Here is a 27050-nt window from a genome sequence, read left to right as displayed (position 1 = left end):
AAACTTATGTACTTTTTATCGCAGGGTTAACGAAATGTGATTTTTTTTCTCAAAAAAAAAGTATCGATTTTTCATCGAAAAGATATGGATTTCTCATCGGAATATTATACATTTTTTATCGGCCAGTTATCGAAAGGTTATCGATTTTTTAGTAAAATATTATCAATTTGTAATCAAAGAGCTATCGACTTCTTATAGGAATGGTACCAATTTGTTGACTTTTATCGCTTTGTTAACGATGAATCAGCGGTAAAACAATAAATGTTCGGTATCGGGTTTTACCGATAAGAAGCCGACGAAGCTGAAATAGCCCGAAACTAATTGTTTCTGGTAACCTATGTTGTGGTTTAACGTAAACACCTGTGCGAGCGCTAGTTAACTTAGAAGCATTAGTTTTCTAGACGTTCTGTAAGTTTACCCAATGGACTTTAAGAGTATTTGGTACTTACGCCTTTTGTTTTTAAAAACCGAGATGGAAAAAGGTGAATTTAGTTGACTAAATGTAACTTCTGTTTTGTCTGTTCACTGCTGTATGCTCGTTCCCTTACATATCACTAAAAATTGCGGCGTTGAATAATAAGTTTGGAAAGATTTCAAACACATCACACTTAACGAACGCCCTATTACACACAACCTTAGCAGTGCATGAAAATTTGTGTATCTAACAACATTCCATATATTTTAGTATTTATGTTTAGCACTTTTTAAATGCATACATTCATATGTATGTACTTATATTTATGTATGGATTTGTACATAATGAGCTTTTAATCTTAGTTTTTAATTTTTACAAGTTATTTAATCAAGGTTTAATTATTGTTTTTAAAACACTTTAGCCGTTGTTAGCGATAAAGTGATAACGTTGCCAGACGTTTTTACTGTCAGTTGGTTCGTTGACTTGTGCAGTTGTTGCCGCTGCTTGCGAAGCTACTGTATAAAAAGTCATTAAACTTGCAGTATGACGAATTGGCTATGCGTACGCTTTAATCGCTCACCTGCGATATAAATGAATAATTGCACAATAACAACTAGCAACAACAGTAAACAATTTGCTACAACCACCCTCTTTTTTTTTTTAAGCGGCGAATGCGTATCTTGAAACTTCTGTTTTCGTGTATGAGGGCCTAATAAAAGTTCGATTAGTTTGTGAGTATTAAAACCTCGTTTGGAAAAACGAAAAATAACAAATAGCTTTACTACAAAAACAATGAGGAACCTCCTTATTGTTTAGGGTATAGTCGCACGAATATTCAGTGAATTACATTTGAAAAAATTGCATTACTCTGTTTTTTATTTATTGAGTTGCTACTTCTTACTTTTTTTTTTTGTTGTCCTTCAACATTTTTCTTCATTCCGGTTAAAAAAAAATGTATATTTGCCAATGCCAATTGGAAATAATAACCTCATTATTCCAAATTATTTGATCAAAAGAGCTATTGTTAGTAAAATGATTAGAGTTGTTTTTTGCATTAATAACGAGAGAATAAGCACACTGAAGATGGAACAACACCGAAGCTGGTTTGCCTCTGAAGCAAAACGATCAAGGGATGAAGAAAAATCGCTTAAAAATATTTCATTTCGATGTCCGGAAGAAGTTTTATCTGCTTTATGCAATATTACAACGCGACAGTTCATATGCTCAAACAACCACTTACTAATGATCAAGGGCTTCGACGAACACCATATTCCGGTTTTCCAATAACTTGCGATTTTATGAGATGTCCAAAAATCAAAAGAGTTTCGATGGGCAATGGCTATTCGTAATCAACTAATCAAACTTTTCTTAGGCCCCACGCATATCAATTTTTGCGCTTTATTCATTTCTCGCTTCACCGCGCATGTGTTTGCTGAGAATACGCAGAGTTGGCGCGTGACCTTTTTATGTGCTTGTTTAATGCAGCAAAGTTTGCTTTTATTACCGTTTATTTAAATTAAATTTTTATTGCAGAATAATTAACGCTTTCAAATTACGATACGCCCAACAAGTGGCATGTTTGGTACTGCTCAATACGAAGAAGAAGAACAACCAGCGCGGCTTACTTTCGCTGTCAGAGCAATTTATGCGCTTCTTTGCGCTCTTATACTTGCACCACGCTATTAAGGTCATTGAAATTGTTATGCTAATGTTTGCTCATTTCAATCAATCAAATTTTCCCCTCACCATTTACGCTCAACCCTCTGCGCGTGACGCTGCTAGTGCATAGTTTATACCTACGCTCGCTCCATTGCGCGCATATGGCGCTTGACTTGCGCTCATACCACCATTACTTCCCCCATTGCTGTAGCACATGCTAGCCGTATGGCTTGTAGGCGTACCCATTAACCCACTACGTGCCAATTTATTCAAAGTAACAGCAGCTGCCGCTCCACCTGTACCGCTACTCCCGTTCAATTTCATATTGGGTGGCGTTTGTGGCGGCGTGTCCGGTTGAATTTCAGTGAAACCCAAACGTTGCTGCTGCTGTTGGTGTTGTTGATGCAGCTGCTGATATTGCTGCGCTGTCAAAAGTGGTGGGCCCTGCGTCATCCCAGCTGGCGGTGTAGAGGCGCTGCTATTGTTGCTGCCACAACCAGTACTGCCGTTGTGGTTGTTGTTGTTGCCACTGCTGCTGCTGCTTGAGCTGAGATTGAGAAAATTGTTGTTGCTGCTGCTGCTGCCAGCTGCCGCGTACGCCGTAGGTATGCGCGAATAAGGCAATGCGCCGACGTAACCGCTCATCATATTCAGCGATGTCAAACTGTTGTTGCTCATGCTGTTGTTGTGCGCTGGTTGTAAGTTGTTGGTGCTGCTGCTGTTCTGTGTATTGTGTTGATTGTTCGCTTGCAAGTGTGGCGGCATTTGTTGATAATATTGATGGCGACTCTGCAGCAGTGATTGTTGTTGTTGTTGTATCTGCTGCTGTTGCTGGTATGTAGTCATTTGTATTGGCGGCGGTAGTGGCGGTGGTGGTGTCTTGCAAGCTACTGTGTCTGCTAAACTCCAAATCTTGGGTTTGCTCGCTGGGAGCGGTATACCACAATCCGCCGCACGCAACAGGTTTTTTGATGCATTATACTCATCTACAGCATTAAGTTGACTTGGTGCGCCATATGGCATACTAGCGTAATGTTGAGGCTGCTGTTGTTGCTGCTGATAATATGTCGAAGGATGTTGCTGCTGATAGGGATGATAGCTAGGATGTTGGCTGTAAGGTGAGTTGTATACGCTGCCCATGCTACGCAGCGTGTGTATATCGCCAAACTTAGATTCCTGCATGGAGCAAACATCCGCTTTATCCTCCTTTCCTAGCAGTTCGGATTTTACAATTGTATCGTCTGTAAACAAGATAGCAGAAAGAAGTCATGAATTAATATTATTTCGATTTGTTAGCAAATTGAGTAAGAAACTCTGTGTTGAGTCTTTTTATTCATTTTTCTGAATGCAAGTATACATAATCCAGAGATCATAGCAGTTATTATAAATGTGGCTTTTTGGTAATTATTTTTAAATTGTTGTTTTTGCTCGGAACATCACTTTAATTTTATATTTGCTCGGAAGATGGTACTTTTTTAATCCTATTCATTGCTCAGAAAAAACCAATTATTTTTTTTACTTTTATATTTTGCTCAGAAATAATATTTTTTTAGTTTAATTCTCTGCTCCAAAATAATTTTATTTTAACTTTATTTTTTGTTCGGAAAGAAATATATTTTTTTTTTGATCCTATAAAGTTCCTTGTTTAAATTTAAACTTGAACTTTTATTTTTGAATTGGAAAATCCCATTTTTTTTTTCTTTTACTTGTTGCTCGGAAAAAATAATATTTTTGAAGTTAAGTTTTTTTTTTTAATAATAAATTTTTTTTTTGGTAAATTTTTGTTGAGTTTTAATATTGAATCAAAAATAATAAATATTTTAATTTATATTTCTTAGCTCCGAAAAAGAAAATTTTTGTGTTTTACTCTTTACACTTATAATTATTCTTTAAGTCTTATTAACCGCTCGGAAAATAATATATATATTTTTTTTAATATCTTAAATTTTTTTTTAAATCCGAATAACCTTTTTTTTAATATTTGCTCGAAAAGCAATAATTTTATAAATTTTTTCTAGTTTTTTAATCACTATAGTCTTTGCTGTAAAATAATTCGTTTTTTATTGATTATGCTTTGATTTAAATTTTTTGTTCAGAGGTTCTAAATTCTTTCCTTTAATTTTTTGCTTTTTTTATTTTATTTTATTTTTTTCTTTTTCTCTTATTTAAATTCATTTAAATTAACCCAATTTTATTTTTTTAGTTCTATTTTGTTTATTTTACCTAATTTAATTTAATATTAATGTATTTTATTTTATTTTAGTTTGTTTTAATTTATTTTAGTTAATTTTATTTTATTTAAAATTTTACTTTATTTAATTTTATTTTATTTTTTAACTAAAAAAGTCTGGGGTTTTTTTTTGTGCTTTCAAAATAATATATATATTTTTTTTCAAGTTTTATTATTAATAATTATTTTTGAGACTTTTATTTCGCCCGGAAAAGATTATTATTTTTTGATTTTTTATTTTTCTTCGGAAATAATAATAACTTTTTTTGTTTTTTCTCGCTCACAAAATAATATTTTTTTGGAAATTTCTACTTTGATAGGAAAATATAACTTATTTTTTGTGTTTTTTTTATCTCGCTTGAAAAACAATGTTAATTTGGGGTTTTTAATTCGATCGAAAAAAAGAAATTAATTGTTGATTTCTCGGAAGAAGACAACCAAAGAAAAACTATGACCGAAACAAAAACTAAAAAATTAAATGCAACTAACCAAGCAAAAAGAATTCACTTCTCAGCAAAATCTCACAGTATTCATAATAAAGCTTCCAACTGTTATGATCCCTGCTTACTAGAATTACAAATAATCGAATCAAACACAAATCCTGTGCTAACTCAATTTGTCTGTGCACACATTTTCATGGGTCTTGTAGCGTGCAACCCAGTTGTATGACAGTTTTCAACTACAAAATATTTGAGCTACTTATCCGACTTAAGTAATTCAAACGCTCTCCACGGACCCTTTAACCTTGCTGAGATTTCACGAACCATTTTCGCATTTGCCTTTTATTTACGCTGTGAACTTGTTTTCTTGTCTTGGTGGCGTTAACTTAATTTGGCAAAGTCAAAAACTTCATCAAGGCCACTTAAAGGCGTTGTATTGCACAGCCCACTCTATAGCCCTCTTCCAGTCAGTAAACGGCAGCCATATGCTAGATACATCCGCTGTTTGGTCAGGACAAATAGCAGACGGGTGAGCTCAGAACGTTTGCCTCCACCATAAATTTTGTATATACGATTTTACAAAATGCTACAATAACAGTAAACAACAACTGTAAGTATGCAACAACAAAAGCAAATATCATCGCGCGCAGCTGTACAGGAAGAGCCAAAAAGGGGCTGTCAAACATTGCGCCACATAAATATCACTTAAAGTGAATGAGCCGCCAAAAAAGCCAACCCCAATAGTTGGCAAATGCTTGACTTTTCAAATGCTATGTTGCGCCTTTTTTTTAGTTTGCTCTGTAATTTTGGCAAGTACTCACGACGGTTCAGTGTCATATTCAGGGATGTGTAGAAAATTCTTAAGCAATATGAAGAAAGAAGTAACCTAAATTATAATTCGATGCCTTTATAATCACTCAAGATCTTATCCTCACAAGAACAAAGCCCATATTCATATTTCTCTGTTTGGAAGGATTCCAAGGCTCGGAGGATTACTCTCTTAACAAATATCTGCATGGTGTATTCTTTATTCACGAACTTATATCATGCCCACAAAAATCGTTTTGCTTAGGCAGAAGGAAGCTCATTCTATACCCATCCAAACATGGCGAAAGAGAACCTAAGGCCTCGCATCACATGGTTGGTTTATAAGAAGTTTGTTGCCCTAATAGTGCACTCTTTAATTTACACACAGTCAAGGTCATACAGAGTTGTCCGCCTCATTTATTTCCATTCCGCAGCTTTTTCTGGCCATCGCACTACCGATTTCGTTCACTTCGATACTGCTGTACTTGCAGATAATAAGGAACGTTGAGCTGCCTATGAACGCCAGCGAAACCTGACGTTTCCGTAGAATATCCGATTTAATAAAATTAGATGGAATACTTCTTAGGCTGGCTATATTTTGGTTGCACGTGGGCTTTCCCTACAATTAAGACCTCGGCTCGGAACTCACCATTTTTTCTTGGGTTAGTTTCTTGTGTCGTCTTGCCATTAACATCTTACTTGTGTAGCACCTTCTCAGCCTTTTATTGATTGCTCTTTTGTCTAGCACCTGCCAGTAGACTAAAGCCCAACCACCCCGTTCCCCAGTTGGCTGAGAATCAGTAATAAGTTTGATTTAAGCACGCTATCTGTCGAGAAGTAGTAGTATTGTGAAGTACTTGAATAAAGGCCATTTTGCATTATTGAATAGTGGAGTTATTTATTCAACAGTTTAGTGATTCGAATGTTAGTAGAAGGTTGCAAATAAGAGAAATTTCCGTAAATTACTTACAATATGGATTGATTCAGATAGTCGAAAACGTTTTTTATCCTGATGGCACACCTGCTAACTAGCAATCAACTATGCCTATACATGTTTTCCGCACCTTCGTGTGCGGCTGAATTGGGTGTCGATAAGAAGTCTGCTAGATCGGAATGTCTTTATTCATTACCATAATATAGCAAAAAACAGCGACTCCTTCAGAACCACCTACGACTAAACCAGTTAAGAACGCATTCAGAAGGTCTGCAAAGGGGGCCAATTGCCATTTCGTACGACATCACAATTTTAAAAGTGTCGCTTGAAAGCATTGCGAGGGGACAGAATTAGAACTAGTAATTAATAACATAGCTCTGCGCTAGTCCGGAACTAGTGCGATTCACTGCAGGGGGCATACAAAAACACTTCAAACAATATTTTATAACACAATTATTAAATCCTGGTTTTCCTATTCTATACAGTTTATAAACTCTAAATTTAAATCCGCATTAGCATATGCTTAAACTCACCTTTTCGCATTTCACCACTCATTGATGTGCCACCATATGCACCACCGTTGCGAACATCATCGCTCACACCACCACTAGCACCATTAATTTTCCCCATATCATCTGTATCTTTATCCTTCTCATCATCCGATAGCATTGCGTCATCATCATCGTCAGTTTTATTCTTTGGCTCCCATGTCATTTTATTCTCTTTCTTTAAACGTCGACGTGCATTCGCAAACCATGTGGAAACCTGAGTCAAGGTCATCTTCGTTATAATAGCCAACATAATTTTTTCACCTTTGGTGGGATAAGGATTTTTTTTTGTGCTCACTCAGCCAGGCTTTGAGCGTAGCTGTGGATTCGCGTGTAGCATTTTTGCGGCGTGCAGCCAAATCGTAACTGGAGCCGTAGCTGTAATAAGGCAAAAATATGATTTTTGTTGTAAATTTTAAATAAAATTTGTAACTATCTATAAATCAAGAGTTGCTAATTTATAATACTCCATTAACTAATTGGCAATCAATAAATATTTCCCCCCACCCCCCTCTTGCAGCTGCTTTTAAAACGACCGCCAAGCAATTTCTCAAACCTTATCTAACACAAACATACGAACAATGTACTATGGTCTAGTAGTAATGTTTTTGGCATTAACTATAAACCTTTGGATACAGATTGAATTATTGAGCTAAGCACATGAAGTAGGTAAAAGGTTTGCCCGCCTACAACCCGAATCCCATCTTCATTATTCATCTTTCATTTTGACAGATGTTTCTTGACAAATAAACGGAGTCTAACAAAGTTGGCCAGTCGCTTCTTGTTCTCGTTAACTTACGCTACTTGTAAACACCTAGGGAGCTGAAATTGCATACCATCTGTACCTTCCAATGAAGTGCAAGCCTCCCTCTCTCCTTGCAACAAGAATGACTTCATATCCGGTCCATATTCTTTTTTCATTCGCCGTAACAGTTCCTCTTTAATTATTCTTCGGTAAACAACCGCGACAACTTGTCATCTCTCAAGCCGCCTCATCTAATCCCTGCAGCGGATCGAACTAATTCTAATCTGAACCTACGAAATAGCAGTTGTCGGAGGTTGTTGTTGTTATTGTAGCGATAAGGACATTCCCCAAAGTTTTTGGGAGTGCTATCGATGTTGATGGTCCTTTGCCGAATATAACTATATCCGATACGTTCCGGTAACAAGCACCATTAAGGTATTAGCCCGACCACTTTGGGATGGATTTAATATGACCACATTAAACATTCTAGCCCAACCAGACTCCTCCCCCTTCCATGATCCTCGCCTGCTAAATATATGTCTGGTACATGCGTATTTGTGACGGGATTCGTCCGCGTAGGTGAGGTTTGACAATGGGGTTGCGGAACCAATGATTTGCAAATTATCAACCTCTAAATACCCTCAGTCGTACGCAACCACTGTTGGTATAAGAAGGAAAGCCAAATGTAGTGTAGGTGCTTTGCGTGACTGTCTTACATATTCGGTGCAGGGATTTTAAGCCTTCATTCTTCTGCGTCATATATCCGGACGAGTACGATAAGCGACTAGTAGAGCTTGGTTTTTTAAAAATCTCCTGTATTTAATTGTTTTCTCAGCTCTACGAAGTGCTCTATGCTCCCACTGCACTCCGCAGAATGCACTTGTACTCTCAAGTTACGTTAACTTGTGCACTCGGAGAGCAGGTGTGTGACCCGAGTTGCGACACATGACTCGATCTCTTTCTGTAGGCTACTATAAGTTGTACAGAGTATGATATGGTATGAAATGGTTTTAAAAACATCTCTAGCTTATCTTGTAAATAAAATTATTTTTAATATGTTAGATATTATTTGAAAAAGAACTTACTTCTAGACCATAGTGTAGTGAAAGTAAACTAAAATCTAAGTTAATATGCCCATTGTAAAGTTTACATAAGTCGAGTGGCGGCAATTAAGTGTCGGCGTCAAGTCAAAGCTTACAAATATCTTCAAATATGCAATTTGTAAATATTGCTAAAGTACCAGGCGCACAATCGACTAACAAGAACAACAACAATGAAAATCAACAATTTGCTAACAAACCAATAACAATTGACGCGTCAACATCAACAGCGTAATCAACCGACGATACAAAAACACGCAACACTCAATGGAAAATAAGAAGAAAATCAAGAATTACAACAACAACAAAAATTTAATTACTAGTTGGAATGTTGATGGAAATAGCAACGTTGTCCCCATTGCCACCACCAACATGGCTAATGATCTTTATTAGTAGAATTTTATATTTAGTTAAGTAATTTTGTTATCTTTGCATCAGAAACACCTCGATACATACATACAAATGCACAATAATTGATTTGCCATCGGGAATGTGTTTCGGAATGAAGTTGCAGTTGAAGTAGCCAAATATGTAACGTTTTTAGAATTAGTGGCGGCACTATCTAGGCGCTTTGGATACCTTATCTGTAGGTGGTTTTAAACCAGTGTTGCACAATGCCGACAGAGATTCGAATACAAAGATCTTTGACGATGCGGTAAAAGCTTCGTATTTAACTTAAACAACTTTTTGATAATGGTGGATTGGGAGAACATTTCTACATATGGTGGTAAAAGAAAAATATGTGTTTATTTTCCAGAATCACTAACTCCAATAAAATTATGAAAAGCTGCTAACTCCATAAAATTTCAATACATTTTAAGCTGTCATGCAATAGAGCTTTTTCGTTCTACTGTGGAATTTTGGTGGATAGAGTTAGCAGCTTTTTCAGCATCTTCGACGATATATTGGTATTGAAAATAGTCGAAATCAGGATTATATCCACGTCTGCTTTCAAAAATGGGAAAAAGGAACAATACTTTAACAAACACTGCTCAAATGGCGAAACATGATGAGTGGCTAAAAAAAGTATTTTTTATTACAATTTTGTAAAATTGGCGTGGCGCCGCCGCCCACATTAGGCAGAAAAAAATTTAAAAGTTTTGCAACCGTTAATCAAAAGCCGTTGATATCACTTTACAATATGGCAGAAGTATGGTCCTTGGTATTATACAGGCCCGTGCGCACGGGGGGAGTTTTGGGGGTTCAAACCCACCTCCCCATCGTATATACCTACAAAAATAAAAAATAAATGTTTAAAAATATGATAAACAAGTAAGGAAAGCTAAGTTCGGGTGTAACCGAAAATTACATACTCAGCTGAGAGCTTTGAAGACAAAATAAGGGAAAATCACCATTTAGCAAAATGAACCTAGGGTAACCCTGGAATGTGTTTGTATGACATGTGTATCAAATTAAAGGTGTTAACGATTATTTAAAACGTAGTGGCCTTAGTTCTATAGGTGGACGCCTTTTCGAGATATCGCAATAATGGTGGACCACGGGTGACTCTAGAATGTGTTTGTACGATATGAGTATCAATTTAAAGGTATTAGTGAGGGTTTTAAAAGGGAGTCGCCATTAGTTGTCTATGTGAAGGCGTTTTCGAGATATCGACCAAAATGTGGACCAGGGTGACCCAGAACATCTTCTGTCGGGTACCGCTAATTTATTTATATATATCATACTACGAACAGTATTCCTGCCAAGATTCCAAGGGCTTTAGATTTCGCCCTGCAGAATTTTTCTTCTACTTAATATGGTAGGTGTCATACCCAGTTTACAAAGTTTTTTCTAAAGTTATATTTGGCGTCAAAAAACCAATCAAATTACAATGTTTCTTCTCTTTTTTCATATTTGGTACAGAATAATGGCATTTTTTTAATTTTTCGAAATTTTCGATATCGGAAAAGTGGGCGTGGTCATAGATTTCGGACATATTTTATACCAAGATAAAGTGACGTCAGATAAGTACGTGAACTAAGTTTATTTAAGATATATCGTTTTTTGCGCAAGTTATTGTGTTAACGGCCGAGCGGAAGGACAGACGATCGACTGGGCATAAAAACTGGGCGTGGTTTCAACCGGTTTCGCCCATTTTCACAGAAAACAGTTATTGTCATAGAATCTATGTCCCTACCAAATTTCGCAAGGATTGGTACATTTTTGTTCGACTTATGGCATTAAAAGTATTCTAGACGAATTAAATGAAAAAGAGCGGAGCCACGCCCATTTTGAAATTTTCTTTTATCGTTGTATTTTGTTGCACCATATCATTACTGGAGTCGAATGTTTACATTATTTACTTTTATACTGTAAAGATATTAAATTTTTTGTTAAAATTTGACTTAAAAAAAATTTTTTTTTAAAAGTGGGCGTGTTCGTCACCGATTTCGCAAATTTTTATTTAGCACACATATAGTAGTAGAGGCAACGTGCGTACCAAATTTCATTATGAAGTCTTCAACGACTGCCAAATTAGAGCTTGCAAAACTTTTAAATTACCTTCTTTTAAAAGTGGGCGGTGCCACGCCCATTGCCCAAAATTTTTCTAATTTTCTATTTTGCGTTATAAGGTCAAGACAGCTACCAAGTTTCATCGCTTTATCCGTCTTTGGTAATGAATTATCGCACTTTTTCGGTTTTTCGAAATTTTCGATATCGAAAAAGTGAGCGTAGTTATATTCCGATTTCGTTCATTTTAAATATCGATCTGAGACGAGCGCCCTGGAATCTACGTACCAAATTTCATCAAGATACCTCAAAATTTACTCAAGTTTTCGTGTTTACAGACGGACAGACAGACGGACGAACGGACGGACATGGATAAATGAATTTCTTTTTTCACCCGGGTCATTTTGATATATAGAAGTGTATATCTATCTCGATTAGTTTATGCCGTTACGGATTACCGTTATGCGAACAAAGTTAATATACTCTGTGGGCTCTGCTCAGCTGAGTATAAAAAGGAAATGTGAGTAAGCAGAATGACAGCGGAATAAACATGAACGTACCGGATAAGGAAACTAGAATAATCCAGAAATATCTCACGATGACGGGGCAAAGTTTTGCAACGTTAGATGGCAGGTGAATTTAGTTCAGTCATAAACTCAAAGTTGAAGTGTTCACAGCAAATACAAGTATATCAGTTATAAAGTGTTTTATCCAACAAGTGATAGAATAAAGTTTTTATACTCAGTTGAGCAGAGCTCACAGAGTATATTAAGTTTGATTGGATAACGGTTGGTTGTGCATATATAAAGGAATCGAGATAGATATAGACTTCCATATATCAAAATAATCAGGATCGAAAAAAAATTTGATTGAGCCATGTCCGTCCGTCCGTCCGTCCGTCCGTTAACACGATAACTTGAGTAAATTTTGAGGTATCTTGATGAAATTTGGTATGTAGGTTCCTGAGCACTCATCTCAGATCGCTATTTAAAAAGAACGATATCGGACTATAACCACGCCCACTTTTTCGATACCGAAAATTTCGAAAAACCGAAAAAAGTGCCATAATTCATTACCAAAGACAGATAAAGCAACGAAACTTGGTAGATGAGTTGAACTTACGACGCAGAATAGAAAACTAGTAAAATTTTGGACAATGGGCGTGGCACCGCCCACTTTTAAAAGAAGGTAATTTAGAAGTTTTGCAAGCTGTAATTTGTCAGTCGTTGAAGATATCATGATGAAATTTGGCAGGGACGTTACTCCTATTACTATATGTACGCCTAATAAAAATTAGCAAAATCGGAGAACGACCACGCCCACTTTAAAAAAAAAAATTTTTTTTTAAGTAAAATTTTAACAAAAAATTTAATATCTTCACAGTATATAAGTAAATTATGTCAACATTCAACTCCAGTAATGATATGGTGCAACAAAATACAAAAATAAAAGAAAATTTCAAAATGGGCGTGGCTCCGCCCTTTTTCATTTAATTTGTCTAGGATACTTTTAACGCCATAAGTCGAACAAAAATTAACCAATCCTTTTGAAATTTGGTAGGGGCATAGATTTTATGATGTTAACTGTTTTCTGTGAAAACGGGCGAAATCGGTTGATGCCCCGACCAGTTTTTATACACAGTCGTTCGTCTGTCCTTCCGCATGGCCGTTAACACGATAACTTGAGCAAAAATCGACATATCTTTAATTAACTTAGTTCACGTACTTACTTGAACTCACTTTATCTTGATATGAAAAATGAACGAAATCCGACAAAATAACCACGCCCACTTTTCGATATCGAAAATTACGAAAAATTAAAAAAATGCCATAATTCTATACCAAATACGAAAAAAGGGATGAAACATGGTGAGGCAATTGGATTGGTTTATTGACGCGAAATATAACTTTAGAAAAAACTTTATAAAATGGTTGTGACACCTACCATATTAAGTAGAAGAAAATGATAAAGTTCTGCAGGGCGAAATAAAAAACCCTTAAAATCTTGGCAGGTATTACATATATAAATAAATTAGCGGTATCCAACAGATGATATTCTGGGTCACCCTGGTCCACATTTTGGTCGATATCTGGAAAACGCCTTCACATATACAACTACCACCACTCCCTTTTAAAAATCTCATTAATACTTTTAATTTGATACCCATATCGTACAAACAAAGTCTAGAGTCACCCCTGGTCCACCTTTATGGCGATATCTCGAAAAGGCGAACACCTATAGAAGGAAGGCCCACTCCCTTTTAAAATACTCATTAACACCTTTCGTTTGATACCCATATTGCACAAACGAATTCTAGAGTCACCCCTGGTCCACCTTTATGGCGGTATCTCGAAACGGCGTCCACCTATGGAGCTAAGGAACTAAGGATTACTCCCTTTTAAAATACTCATTAACACCTTTCTTTTGATACCCATATTGTACAAACAAATTCTAGGGTCACCCCTGGTCCACCTTTATGGCGATATCTCGAAAAGGCGACCACCTATACAACAACCACCACTCCCTTTTAAAACCCTCATTAATACCTTTAATTTGATACCCATATCGTACAAACACATTCTAGAGCCACCCCTGGTCCACCTTTATGGCGATATTTCGAAACGGCGTCCACCTATAGAACTAAGGCCCACTCCCTTTTAAAATACTCATTAACACCATTCGTTTGATACCCATATTGTACAAACAAATTCTAGAGTCAACCCTGATACAGCTTTATGGCGGTATCCCTAAATGGCGTCCACCTATAGAACTATGGCCCACTCCCTCTTAAAATGCTCTTTAATACCTTTCATTTGATACACATGTCATACAAACACATTCCACGGTTTCCCTCGGTTCATTTTCCTACATGGTTATTTTCCCTTATGTTGTCACCATAGCTCTCAACTGAGTATGTAATGTTCGGTTACACCCGAACTTAACCTTCCTTACTTGTTATTATAGTAAATAGTAGTACAGTGAATTTAAAGTTGTATTTCCAAGAATCATAACTATCCCAATACCAAGTTGTATTTCTAGGAAATGAGCGAAAAGTAAATGAAGCAGAATATGCAAAGCTGCGATTCAAATCAAATTTCTAAAGTTTTAGTAAAAGAAAATTGTTCAAAATTAATTAGTTCTTTAAATTACGGCTTCTGCCAATACATGTAGGATCCTACGATTGTAATACCATGGCAACCCGATCTGGACGAATTTACTGTATAACATTTTAATAATTAAATATAGTAGCTTTTAAGTTTTGTAAAAAATAACGAATGTGAAAAAACTTATAAAAGGAGAATTCATTTGTAAAATTATATCAGTTCAAACCTATCGTCAAATAAAATTGTACTTGGATTTTTAAACTTTTTTAAATAAAATAAATACATTTTTATAAAATAAAAACTGAAAATATCACATACAATAAAGTGGGAACAAGTGACGGGAGTGTTAAATTCAGTTTTTCAGTGCGTTTAAGTGCGGGTGACTGTGGTGGAAGAGATTTTTGCATCAGACCACAGTAAATTTTGGTTGACACCCAATATTTGTAATAGCACATCAATTAGAGCTATCAAATGAGATATTAGCTTGCAAACTTATTATTTCATATTTAAATAACTTTAATTTAGCTAAACGAGGTTAAAAAACAAACTCTGTATATTTCATTCATGGATAATCGTCGATTTCTGAAAAGACCACGACTTGAAAATGAGAATGTACGTATTTAATTCATGTATTGAAGTGTAATTTCGTAGATAACAAGGTGTAACAAAAATGACAAAAGTGAAAGTACCGGGGAAATAAGGACTTTCTGGTAGATCTTGCAAAGCTAAGCAGGACTGCATACAAGAAATATTCCGGACACCCCCAAAATCTTGAGTTACGGGTAAAAATCGGTTTTTCGTACCTTTGGACACTTATGGACCTATAACTTAGTTGGTCATTAACTTATTTTCGTTTTCTTTCCGGATCTTAAAAGGAGACAGTTTTTAGAAAGAAATGGTTTCTCCTTATCGATTCCAAATTGTTTGTTTGATTAGTAGAATTTATGATTTTACCTACGAATTATATATTTTCTGAACTCTATAATTTCACAAAAATCTTTTTTTTTATTATTTATTTTGGCATTAACAATGTAGGAAATTGATCAGCGAAAAGATAGCTTCGAAGCTGCCAGTTCTTCAACGAAACCTTCAACTTCAATACCCCAATTCGACATAGCCAATTTTGTCAATAAATCATCTGAATCCATACATTGTTAGCTTACTCAGCCAAAGAAGATGGAGCTTTTTGCAAACACTGCGTGCTATTTTGTGTTCGAGGAGGTGGAGTCGGCAGCCAAGTTTTGGGTCAGCTAGTACTCAAACCCTTTTAGAATTGGAAAAAAGCACTGGATACCTTCAAAAGTCATCAAAATGCGGATTACCATAAAGCAGCACTACTTAAATCAATCATGTGAGATGATATCCAGAAACAAAAGGTTGTACCCATTGACTTAAAACTTTCGCAACAAAAACTCGATTTTATTAATAGGAGTAGGAAATATTTGACTCCAATTATCGAAACCATCATCCTGTGTGGTCGGCAGGGGTTGGCACTACGTGGATCACAAGACACGGGCAAATTGTCACTTGCGGAACCTTTGGCGAATGAAGGGAACTTTCGAGCATTATTGAGGTATCGTGCAAAAGGCGACAGTCAGCTTCAGGAGCAGTTACAGAATCCAGCCAGAAATGCAATGTATATTAGTAATCGTATACAAAACGAATTAATTGTTATTTGTCACAAGTTGATACAAAAACAAATTATCGATCGAGTCAACGAATCGCGGGGCTTTTTAATACTAGGCGACGAAACATTAGATATCGCAGGAATAGAACAAATGTCCATTTGCATCCGATTCACGAAGATTTTTTGACTTTCGATCCAGTTGAAAATTTTACAGCCAAAGGATTGTCCGAGAAATTGCTCGCACTTCTAGAAACTTCTGGACTCGGCCTTAATTTCTTAATCGGACAATGTTACGATGGCGCAAAATCTGTGAGTGGTAAATTTCACGGGGCTCAAGCATACCTCAAAGAGAAATATTCTCTGGCACTCTATTTACATTGTGCTTCTCATAGTTTCAACTTGGCTGTCAATGATACCTGCAGTAAAATTGAAATCAAAAACTGTCTCGGAACAATCGAAACTGTTTACACTTTCTTTAAATATCCAAAACGGCAACTTGTTCTTCAAAACGCCATTGAGGCCAATGAAAAATTTAAACAATTTTGTGCCACGAGATGGGTTCAACGACATGAAGCAGTAGACACGTATTTTCACAAGCAGCCAGCGGACATCGATTCTTTGGAGGAAATTTCGACGACTTGGAAGAATTCAATGGCATATGATGCTTTCCAAATACTTGCTGCCCTCAAAACACCAATTTTCCAGGTTAGAAAATTAAATACGATTTCGAAAATGCATAAATGTAAATCAAAAACATTATACAATGAAACTTAAAAACTGATTGTGTTTTCAAATTATTATCAAAGTCGATCTTACTAACATCTTTCAAAAATAATAAGAAAGTAGTAGGTACATAAATCGTAGTCTAAACAAATATTGTTTTTCATTTAGGTATCTCTACATATCCTCAAGTCGGTTAATTTTTTGACCTAATCTTTGAGTTGAGTCCTGCAAACCGAGAATCAAGATTTATTAGAAGCAATTGAGTTGGCGGATGATGCAAAAGATGTATTGAAACTCAGGAGAGAAAATGCGACTGAGGTTTTCAGCACAACTTTCCAATAAATAACTTCGACTTGTGAAGAGTACGACATCAAGCTCCAAAAACCGAGACTTGCAAGAAAACGTTTTGACTGACAGTGTTGAAGATTACTTCAGAATCAGCATTTTCATTCCATACCTGGATTTATTTATTATACGTTTACAAGATGGTTTTATAAATCAACGTAGGGTTATGTACAATTTCGTCTCCCCTTTCCCTGCCAAATTACAAAGATTCAACTCTTAAAGAAACGAATCGATAATATGGAAATTCGAAATTCGCTAGAGGCTCTCGATATTTGTGACCAGGATGCATTCCCAAACGTCTCATGGAATCATGGCTGTATTTCCTGTTACAACGGCCACATACGAAAGATCATTTTCTACCTTACGTCGCTTGAAATCATATTTGAGGTCTACTATGGTAGAAGATCACTTAAACGGACTTGCTTCCTTAAACATATTCCGATGTATGTAGATTTAAAAATTTACGAAATTTTGAATGAATTTTTTTCTGTACCTCGACGAAGCGCGTTATTGAATGACCATGTAAAATAAATATTAGTGTCATTATATTTAGTGAAAAATTTTATTGACTTTGTGAATTGCCTTACTCTGACCACCAATGGTCGTATCTAAAATGAGGAAAAAATTTCCTTAAAAAATTCTTTAAATTGAGGAAAATTTCAATTTAATGAGAAAGAATTTCTAATTTTGCCATAAAACTTTTCCTTAATTTTCATTAATCATAAATAAATTCACCGATATAGTTCTAGTGGTTTATTTCAGAACTCTTTTAAATTTTTAAACCAATAAATTGTGTTACATTAAATGCGCAAAACTTACTCAATCAATTTAAATGCAATTTCTTAGCGTAAAACTTCATAGCGAAAACCCTTGAAAGTAACAGCTGGTCGTACTCGTACATTTAAAAGCTTTTCAACTACATCTGAACGCACATCGAATTTAAATCTTTCAATAATTTTAAGTGCCTTTACGGACCAACAAAAAAATGTTGCAATAAAAAATACGTTAAACAGATAAAAGTACCATTCGTGGTCACCCGAACGATAAAAGTGTGAAATCTGCCACATGCGAAGATGTGCAGCGCTGTCGGCGACAGGACTTTCATTGGAGTTCGTAAAAGGACAGACCAACGTTATTTGCCACTTGTTGAACTGCCACAAACACTGAAAGTACGCTAGAGATTTAATAGGGTTTATAGAAAAAGTTGTTTATTTTGCTTTTCTTAGGCATTTGTTTTTTTTATTATTATTACTTTTTTTTTGTGACACGCAACCACAGACATGGTCGTAGATAGCAGACGTACTCAGTCGACTGCGGCTTGTGGGTAAATCGAAAATCTCATGCGACGAGTTTTTTTTTTGTGTTAATTTGGTTTGTTTTATTTGTTTCCATTACCAATATGTAGATTTTAAAAACTTTCACGGAATGGCAATAAAATTATCGAAATGACGTTAGGAACCAAACGAGATCAAGAAAATCCGACAATTGGTACAAAAATGAAACAGAGAAGGGGGAAAAAGAAAATAGAGGGGAAATGGCAAGGGAAAGAGAAGGGAAAGAAAATTTAAGGGAATAGGAATTGGAAAATGAATTGGAATATAAACAAGAATGGGTAAAATAAATGGAAAATGAAGAGGGAGAGTAAAAGGACAGGTGTATGAAAAAAGGAGAATAACAATATTTATGATGATGGAGATTATGATACCGATAAAAATCATGAAACTGATGACTATAGTGATGAAAAAATTATCCATTGCCAAAAACTTTACTAATAGATGACTATTTTATGGGAGTTGGAAACAGGGTCGCGGAGAGGGCGGGGCAGCCAGGGCAATTGCCCTGGGGCCCGGCAAGGCAAAGCAGTATTGACAGTACTCTCAAAGCAGTATTGACAGTGACTCAAAGTGTTGACGGTAATATATCATCGAAATCTGGAACTGCAAGCTAGAAATGCCACACTGGGCGTGGAAACAGAAAATATACGTAGCCTGATTGATGACTTGAAGAAGTTCAGGGATCAATGGTCGATCATACTTCAAGAATGTAAGGTTCTGGCAGGGAGTATAGGAGTTGTGAATACCTTCGAAGAGAAAAGAAGGAAGATAGGAAAGCGCCAGTTCGACGAATTACCTGGCGAATCTCCTGAGTGTGATTCCGAAACTCAATTCAAACAGCAAGTTTTTTACGTTTTTTTTGGACTGCTTGATTGGTAACATGACAAGACGTTTCAAATCCGTAACTGACATTGCGATTAAACTAAGTTTTTTATGGAATTATCAGGATCTGACGGAAGAACAGCTCAGAGAAAAGGTAGCGGCATTCTGCACGATTTTTATGGCATCGATATTTCTACGGATCTAATAGATGAAATCATTCATCTCAAAGCCATCCACTTAGCAAATTTGGGATGTGATTCGCTGCCACCATTTCAACTTCTGAACAAATTTCATGACTTGAAGATGGAAGTATTATTTTCGAACATCTGCATAGCATTAAGAATATTTGGCACACTTCCAATCAGTGTGGCTGAAGGGGAGCGTTCTTTTAGTCTATTGTCTCGCGTGAAAAATTTTTTACGTTCTATTATTAGCCAAAATCGCTTGACGAGCTTTGGAACATTGGCGTTGGAGTCCAGCCTTGCTCGCAGCATTAGTTTTGAATCGGTAATTTCCATATTCGCAGAACAAAAAGCACGGAAGATCTTCCTTGGCTGATTCAAGCTTTTAAAATGTACATATTTAGAAAAAGTTAATGTAAGCAAATCAAACAATGAAATCTAACATTTCATTTATGTCAGTGCTCCAGTAAATCTTTTTTTATATGAAATAAAACTGACAATGTGAATTTAAAAATTTATGTATGTTATGTTATTTTTTTTTACTGTATTGAGTTTATTTTTTAGGGGGGGGGGGGGGGGGGGGGGGGGGGAGGTCCGTAAACGCTTCCCAGGTGCCCGGCCCGGCTCTCTGCGGCCCTGGTTAGAAAAGTAACTCTCTTCCAGCTAACTACAAAAAGTCAGCCATTAGCTGGGTGGAAGTCATACAAGTTTTATTAACTTCTCGAAAATACGCCACAATTCAGACAATTTTGTCGACTTATCTGGCTCCAAAAACACGAAATTGTGTAAAAATATGACTGTCGCCTTTTGTCTAAATGTGATTTAATGAATCCCGAATAATATCTGTCTGTGGTGGCTTTTATTTAGATGACCGGGGTTATGTTTTTATTATAACAGTTACATATACATTTACATATGTATGTTAACAAAAGGCTGAATTTTTTCGAGAAATTAGTTGACAACTAATGCGGACTATTTTTCGGTCATTTCAGTACAAAAGTAGTTAGCTTTTTTCGAAGAAAGAAAACAGATTAAAGTGCACGTTGGTTTATTGGAAGCCAACCTCCCGTTAGCTTGTAGTTAGCTTCTTCTCCTTAGGGATGACGATCCCGGTTTTTTTTAAGTGTCGAAAATCACCGGAATATTGAGCTTTAATCCCAGGATTGTTGAAAATAAAATTTTAAAATACATTTAAATATATTAAAACTTGTTACACAAATATCCACTTATTAAGAGCAACGCAAGCAAAACACTGGAAACAAAAAAACAAACTTAATATCTGTAGCAAGATTTTCGCTAATGTTTCTAAAGGTTTTTATTACACAGAAATCTGAAATCAGGTTTTCTATATTGGTTTGGGTTTTCAAAATATTCGTGTCTTAAATTGCGAAAAAGGCATTTTCTGCTTGACCATAGGACGACAAAAATCCACATAAACTTTTTAATGAGAAACAGGACTATACATTTTCGAAGATTTCGACGTGGTGAACCCGAGTAACTCAAAGCTTTTGAGATATTCAGAACTTAAGCGTAGCGTTTTTGGTTACATTTGAGGTTATGTCACTTTTAGATTTTTTTTTTTTTTTCAAGATCGTTATTCTACCTGAAAGTGCCGCCCCTAATCTTCACGCTTTTAGAAAATTTTTTTTTGTGTGAGAAATCATCTGTTGAAATCACTGTTGCCCAGTATAATTCTTATACGTTTGGAACACTATTTGGATGAAACAGCTGATTTAATGCCTAGCGGAAAATGTATTTAAAATTAAACATCAAAAAATGAATAAATGTAAGGCGCGATAACCACCGAAGAGATCTAAGGCCGAGCTTCTCTTCCAATTTGCGTCGTGCTCCTCTTGATTTTCCCTACAAATTGGCCGGACTGGACCTACATGTTTCATGCCGACTCCGAACGGCAGAGCTTTTCACTGAGAGCTTTTCATGGCAGAAATACACCCGCAGCGCTTTGCAAACACTGCCGAGGGGCGACCCCGCTTAGAAAAATTTTCTTCTAATTGAAAAACCTTATATCTAAAATTTTGATGTTGCTTTACCCGGGGTGTGAACCCAGGCCATACGGTGTGGTAGGCGGAGCACGCTACCATCACACCACGGTGGCCGTCGATGGGATGCGACCTAACATTCATTATTTGAAAAGGCGTTATCACGTTAATGTCACTCTCTACCCCACTTGATAGTGAAAGCAAGTACCCTATTCCTATCATCGACAGTGGCGTAGTGAGAGGGAGAAAGGGGGGCATCTTGCACCGGGCGCTACTCACAGGGGGAGCGCCAAATGGTCCGCAAAGCAGAACTCCCTGGATAATTTGTATTTTTGTTATAACTGATATCTGGAAAATATTGATTTCTGGAAAAAATTGTCTATACTAAAAAATACATGCATATGTCCGGAACACTTGCGACAGGTTGTGGAATAATTGAAAGCATATATCTTTTTTTCTCACGTTCAGTGTTAGATGGGAATTAATAACAAATGATTTAACAAAAACTGTCAAACGTGAATCTGAAACACGAGGGAGCGCCAGAATACCAGCAGTTAGCGTTATCGTCGATGAGCTAGAGAATGTACTAAAACACTTAGAACAAAATGCCCGGAGAATCGGGTAGAGATGTTGGTCTTTCCGCAGAATGTAAAATTTCTCGCGTTATGAAAAGTGTTCTCGATCGTATCCAACAAGAAATACGTATAATATTTACACGAAATAAATTACCTTAATTTTAAATTTGGCTTTCTCTTAGACGTTGGAAATTTGTTAAACAAGGATAATAACGACTTAGAAAGAAATTGTAGGAACTTGGGTGAATTTTATGATAGACATTTCAATGGAACAGAACTTTTTATCGAAATATGTGACTGCAAAATATTACTTCGTAGTAGAAAAGAAATTGAACCTAAAACTCCGTTAGAATTACTTAATTACGCGCCAAAAAATAGTGTGCCCGGGCGCAAGAAAACCTCACTACGCCACTGATAATCGACAAAACTTTCTACAAATACTTAAAGAAAAATTAATAAATCAATACTCAAAATATTGCATGTCCCATAAACATAAACATCACAACGCTAAAGTACAGCTTAAAAGTCATGAGACGAAACGAATATGTTTTATGATGATAAACCACTTAGAACCAATGGTATGTTGTCAACACCTCATAACTCATAGCGTTTATTTGAAGGAATTCAAGATTTATTTGTTCGGCCTAACGAGACTTTATATACAATTACTGATAACAATTACACATTTTTTTTTTGTTTTCGAAAATACTAATAAATCACAAACCAAAACAAAAATTGTCAAACCACTTACCCATAAGCCGCAATTGGATCGTATGAATAATAACCAGTTGTTGGCTGCAAACTGGCTGAGGTCCATGCGGACATATCAGAGCTACCATTACCTTCCTTCAATGCATAAGGATTACTCTGTAAGCAAAGAAAAAACAAAAAAAAAGCACACAAATTGAAATAGAATGCAGAATAGCACAAAGCGCTTAAAAATATTTTAAACTAATTTAATCAAGACTATTTCTGAATGGCTACATTCCACTATTCATTTTCTCTCATTTTTCAGTTTCATACAATATTAAATTAACTTTTTAAAAGCAATCATCAAACACAAAAGCTTGAAACCCCATGAATAGTTAGAATGGAAAAATCAAGCAAAATATATATAAATAATTGTATGAAAGGGAACTGTTATAGAGCTTTTTTCTAGAATAGCCAATAGTATATTTAAAAATTGCAAAACAATATTAATAAGAAGATAACAATAGAGAATAAAAATAATAAAGGGTCATGTGCCTACAAAAAAATGGTGAAAGAAAATAATAGCAAATGAACAATGATAGTGCAGGTGGGCTGACTTTAGCGCAAATCCCACGCGATGATGACGACAAAATTCAATGAATAAATGAACGAAAATGATTATTATATATGGGGTATTCCATCCCATTTCGACCAATTTTGAACCCGAACCCTTTAGAATTGGCTGAAAGTTTTTCTTCTTTTTCTGGCTTACGAAAGACGTTTTTCAGAATTTTTTCAAATTTTTTCATCCAACTCAAAAAAAGTTATGAATTTTAAAATAAAACACCGTTTTTGTTTTCAAAATGCTATAAATTTTTCAAAAATTGACCGTTTGGGATTTTTTTTTTTTTTTTTAATTTGTTTTTAAATTTACTTTTCGGAAAAAATACAAAAAATGTTTTAAGTTTTTTTTTTTTTTTTTTAATTTTTCAGTTTTTCGAGATTTTTCGAATTTCGCCATTGTTAGATTATTTTTAGAAAACTTACATGTTTACTGTGTCAGTCATTAATCCTGGTTATTTTAATCGTAGATTACCATAATATATAAAGAAAAGAATACTTAAAAATCATTTTCTTACAGTTTTTTGTTATATAAATAAAATTGATAAAAAAATTTTTATTTTTGAAAATTTTTTTTTCAATTACATAAAAAGAAATATAAAAAAAATCGGCCCACTCCGGGATTAGTGGGGATGATTGCAGAATTGATTGAAGTTTTTTATGGAAAAAAAAATGGCGAAATTCGAAAAATCTCGAAAAACTGAAAAATAAAAAAAAAACAAGTAAGGAAGGTTAAGTTCGGGTGTAACCGAACATTACATACTCAGTTGAGAGCTATGGTGACAACATAAGGGAAAATAACCATGTAGGAAAATGAACCGGGGGAAACCCTGGAATGTGTTTGTATGACATGTGTATCAAATGAAAGGCATTAAAGAGTATTTTATGAAGGAGTGGGCCATAGTTCTATAGGTGGACGCCATTTAGGGATATCGCCATAAAGGTGGATCAGGGTTGACTCTAGAATTTGTTTGTACAATATGGGTATCAAATGAAAGGTGTTAAAGAGTATTTTATGAGGGAGTGGGCCATAGTTCTATAGGTGGACGCCATTTAGGGATATAGCCATAAAGGTGCATCAGGGTTGACTCTAGAATGCGTTTGTACGATATGGGTATCAAATTAAAGGTATTAATGAGTATTTTAAAAGGGAGTAATCCTTAGTTCCATAGGTGGACGCCGTTTCGAGATATCGCCATAAAAGTGGACCAGGGGTGACCCTAGAATTTGTTTGTACAATATGGGTATCAAATGAAAGGTGTTAATGAGTATTTTAAAAGGGAGTAATCCTTAGTTCCATAGGTGGACGCCGTTTCGAAATATCGCCATAAAGGTGGACCAGGGGTGACTCTATAATGTGTTTGTACGATATTGGTATCAAATTAAAGGTATTAATGAGAGTTTTAAAAGGGAGTGGTGGTAGTTGTATATGTGAAAGCGTTTTCCAGATCGCGACCAAAATGTGGACCAGGGTGACCCAGAACATCATCTGTTGGATACCGCTAATTTATTTATAGATGTAATACCTGCCAAGATTTTAAGGGTTTTTTATTTCGCCCTGCGGAACTTTTTCATTTTCTTCTATTTAATATGGTAGGTGTCACAACCATTTTATAAAGTTTTTTCTAAAGTTATATTTCGTGTCAATAAACCAGTCCAATTACCTCACCATGTTTCATCCCTTTTTTCGTATTTGGTATAGAATTATGGCATTTTTTTCATTTTTCGTAATTTTCGATATCGAAAAAGTGGGCGTGGTCATTGTCGGATTTCGTTCATTTTTCATACCAAAATAAAGTGAGTTCAAGTAAGTACGTGAACTAAGTTCATTAAAGATATGTCGATTTTTGCTCAAGTTAACGGATTAACGACCATGCGAAGGACAGACGAAGGACAGTGTATAAAAACTGGGCGTGGCATCAACCGATTTCGCCCGTTTTCACAGAAAACAGTTAACATCATAAAATCTATGCCCCTACCAAATTTCAAAATGATTGGTTAATTTTTTTTCGACTTATGGCATTAAAAGTATCCTAGACAAATTAAATGAAAAAGGGCGGAGCCACGCCTATTTTGAAATTTTCTTTATTTTTGTATTTTGTTGCACCATGTCATTACTGGAGTTGAATGTTGACATAATTTACTTATATACTGTAAAGATATTCAATTTTTTGTTAAAATTTTACTTAAAAACAAATTTGGATGACGAAGATTTTGCTAATTTGTATTTGAAACACACATAGTAATAGGGGTAACGTTCCTGCCGAATTTCATCATGATATCTTCAACGACTGACAAATTACAGCTTCCAAAAGTTTTAAATTACCTTCTTTTAAAAGTGGGCGGTGCCACGCCCATTGTCCAAAATTTTACTAATTTTCTATTCTGCGTCATAAATTCAACTCATCTACCAAGTTTCGTAGCTTTATCTGTCTTTGGTAATGAATTATCGCACTTTTTCGGTTTTACGAAAATTTCGATATCGAAAAAGTGGGCGTGGTTATAGTCCGATATCGTTCATTTTAAATAGCGATCTGAGATGACTGCTCAGGAACCTACATACCAAATTTCATCAAGTTACCTCAAAATTTACTCAAGTTATCGTGTTAACGGACGGACGGACGGACGGACGGACATGGCTCAATCAAATTTTTTTTCGATCCTGATTATTTTGATATATGGAAGTCTATATCTATCTCGATTACTTTATATATGTACAACCAACCGTTATCCAATCAAACTTAATATACTCTGTGAGCTCTGCTCAACTGAGTATAAAAACTTTAAAAATTTTTTTGTATTTTTTCGAAAAGTACATTTAAAAACAAATTTTTTTAAAAAAAGAGATCCCAAACGTTCAATTTTTGAAAAAGTTATAGCGTTTTGAAAACAAAAACTGTGTTTTTTTAAAAATTCATAACTTTTTTGAGTTGGATGAAAAAATTTGAAAAAATTCTGAAAAAGGTCTTTCGTAAGCTAGAAAAAGAAGAAAAACTTTCAGCCAATTCTAAAGGGGTCGGGTTCAAAATTGGTCGAAATGGGATGGAATACCCCATATGTATATACGTACATAGAAAACCCTGCATTATTTGCAAACAACAAAAATAAGATAAAATTTATAACTTATTTAAAATTGACTAGAAACGACTTTTTGGGGCCGCGGTGTTGCAAGAGAGGCATTGTTGTATTTTTTTGTGGCTTTACATTTTTTCAGTCAAAATAAATCTCGCCGGCAATGTTGGATAAGCAAAACATTGCAATTCTAGTTGTTGTTATGTTTTAGTTTAGTTAACATAAATGCAAGTGTAAAACACGAGCACCAACTATTGTAAGGAGCTATGCGTGTATATACTAACAGGAATTTATTTTGTATGTATACAGTAGCGAACACGAATATAGCAGCGAGACCTTTTATCAAACTTTGTCAATTAAATCTTTTTTTTTTTTCATAATTTAAGAAATCAAGTTTGTAATTGAAGCGATGTACTATATAAGACCCTAATTCTAAAAATTCGAGAAAACCTTAGCAATATTAGGAATTTTTTATTTAGAGTTGTCTGAACGTTTTGAATATACAGTTTTGTAGGGAAACCAATATTAGTCTAAAAAACGCAAATCACAGGTCTCTGCAAAATTCTCATAGATTTTTGACAAATTATTTTTTTAAGAGTGTTTCACAACTTTTATTTTTTATATAG

The 27050-nt window shown here is 35.3% G+C and overlaps 1 protein-coding gene across 1 annotated transcript in view; it reads right to left on the bottom strand.

The window, feature by feature from the left end:
• Positions 1-222: 222 nt before the first annotated feature.
• LOC137251737 (homeobox protein caupolican-like) overlaps positions 223-27050 on the bottom strand; it is a 73236-nt gene continuing 46408 nt past the window's right edge. The window contains 4 exon segments of the mRNA XM_067786526.1: positions 223-3315; positions 7019-7322; positions 7324-7411; positions 22793-22908. Of these exon segments, the coding sequence (XP_067642627.1) occupies positions 2171-3315; positions 7019-7322; positions 7324-7411; positions 22793-22908 (1653 nt within the window). The 3' untranslated portion in view covers positions 223-2170.

Source organism: Eurosta solidaginis, chromosome 5 (genome assembly GCF_040869045.1).
Source record: "Eurosta solidaginis isolate ZX-2024a chromosome 5, ASM4086904v1, whole genome shotgun sequence".
NCBI lineage: Eukaryota > Metazoa > Arthropoda > Insecta > Diptera > Tephritidae > Eurosta > Eurosta solidaginis.
This window is presented reverse-complemented; position numbering and strand designations above follow the sequence as displayed.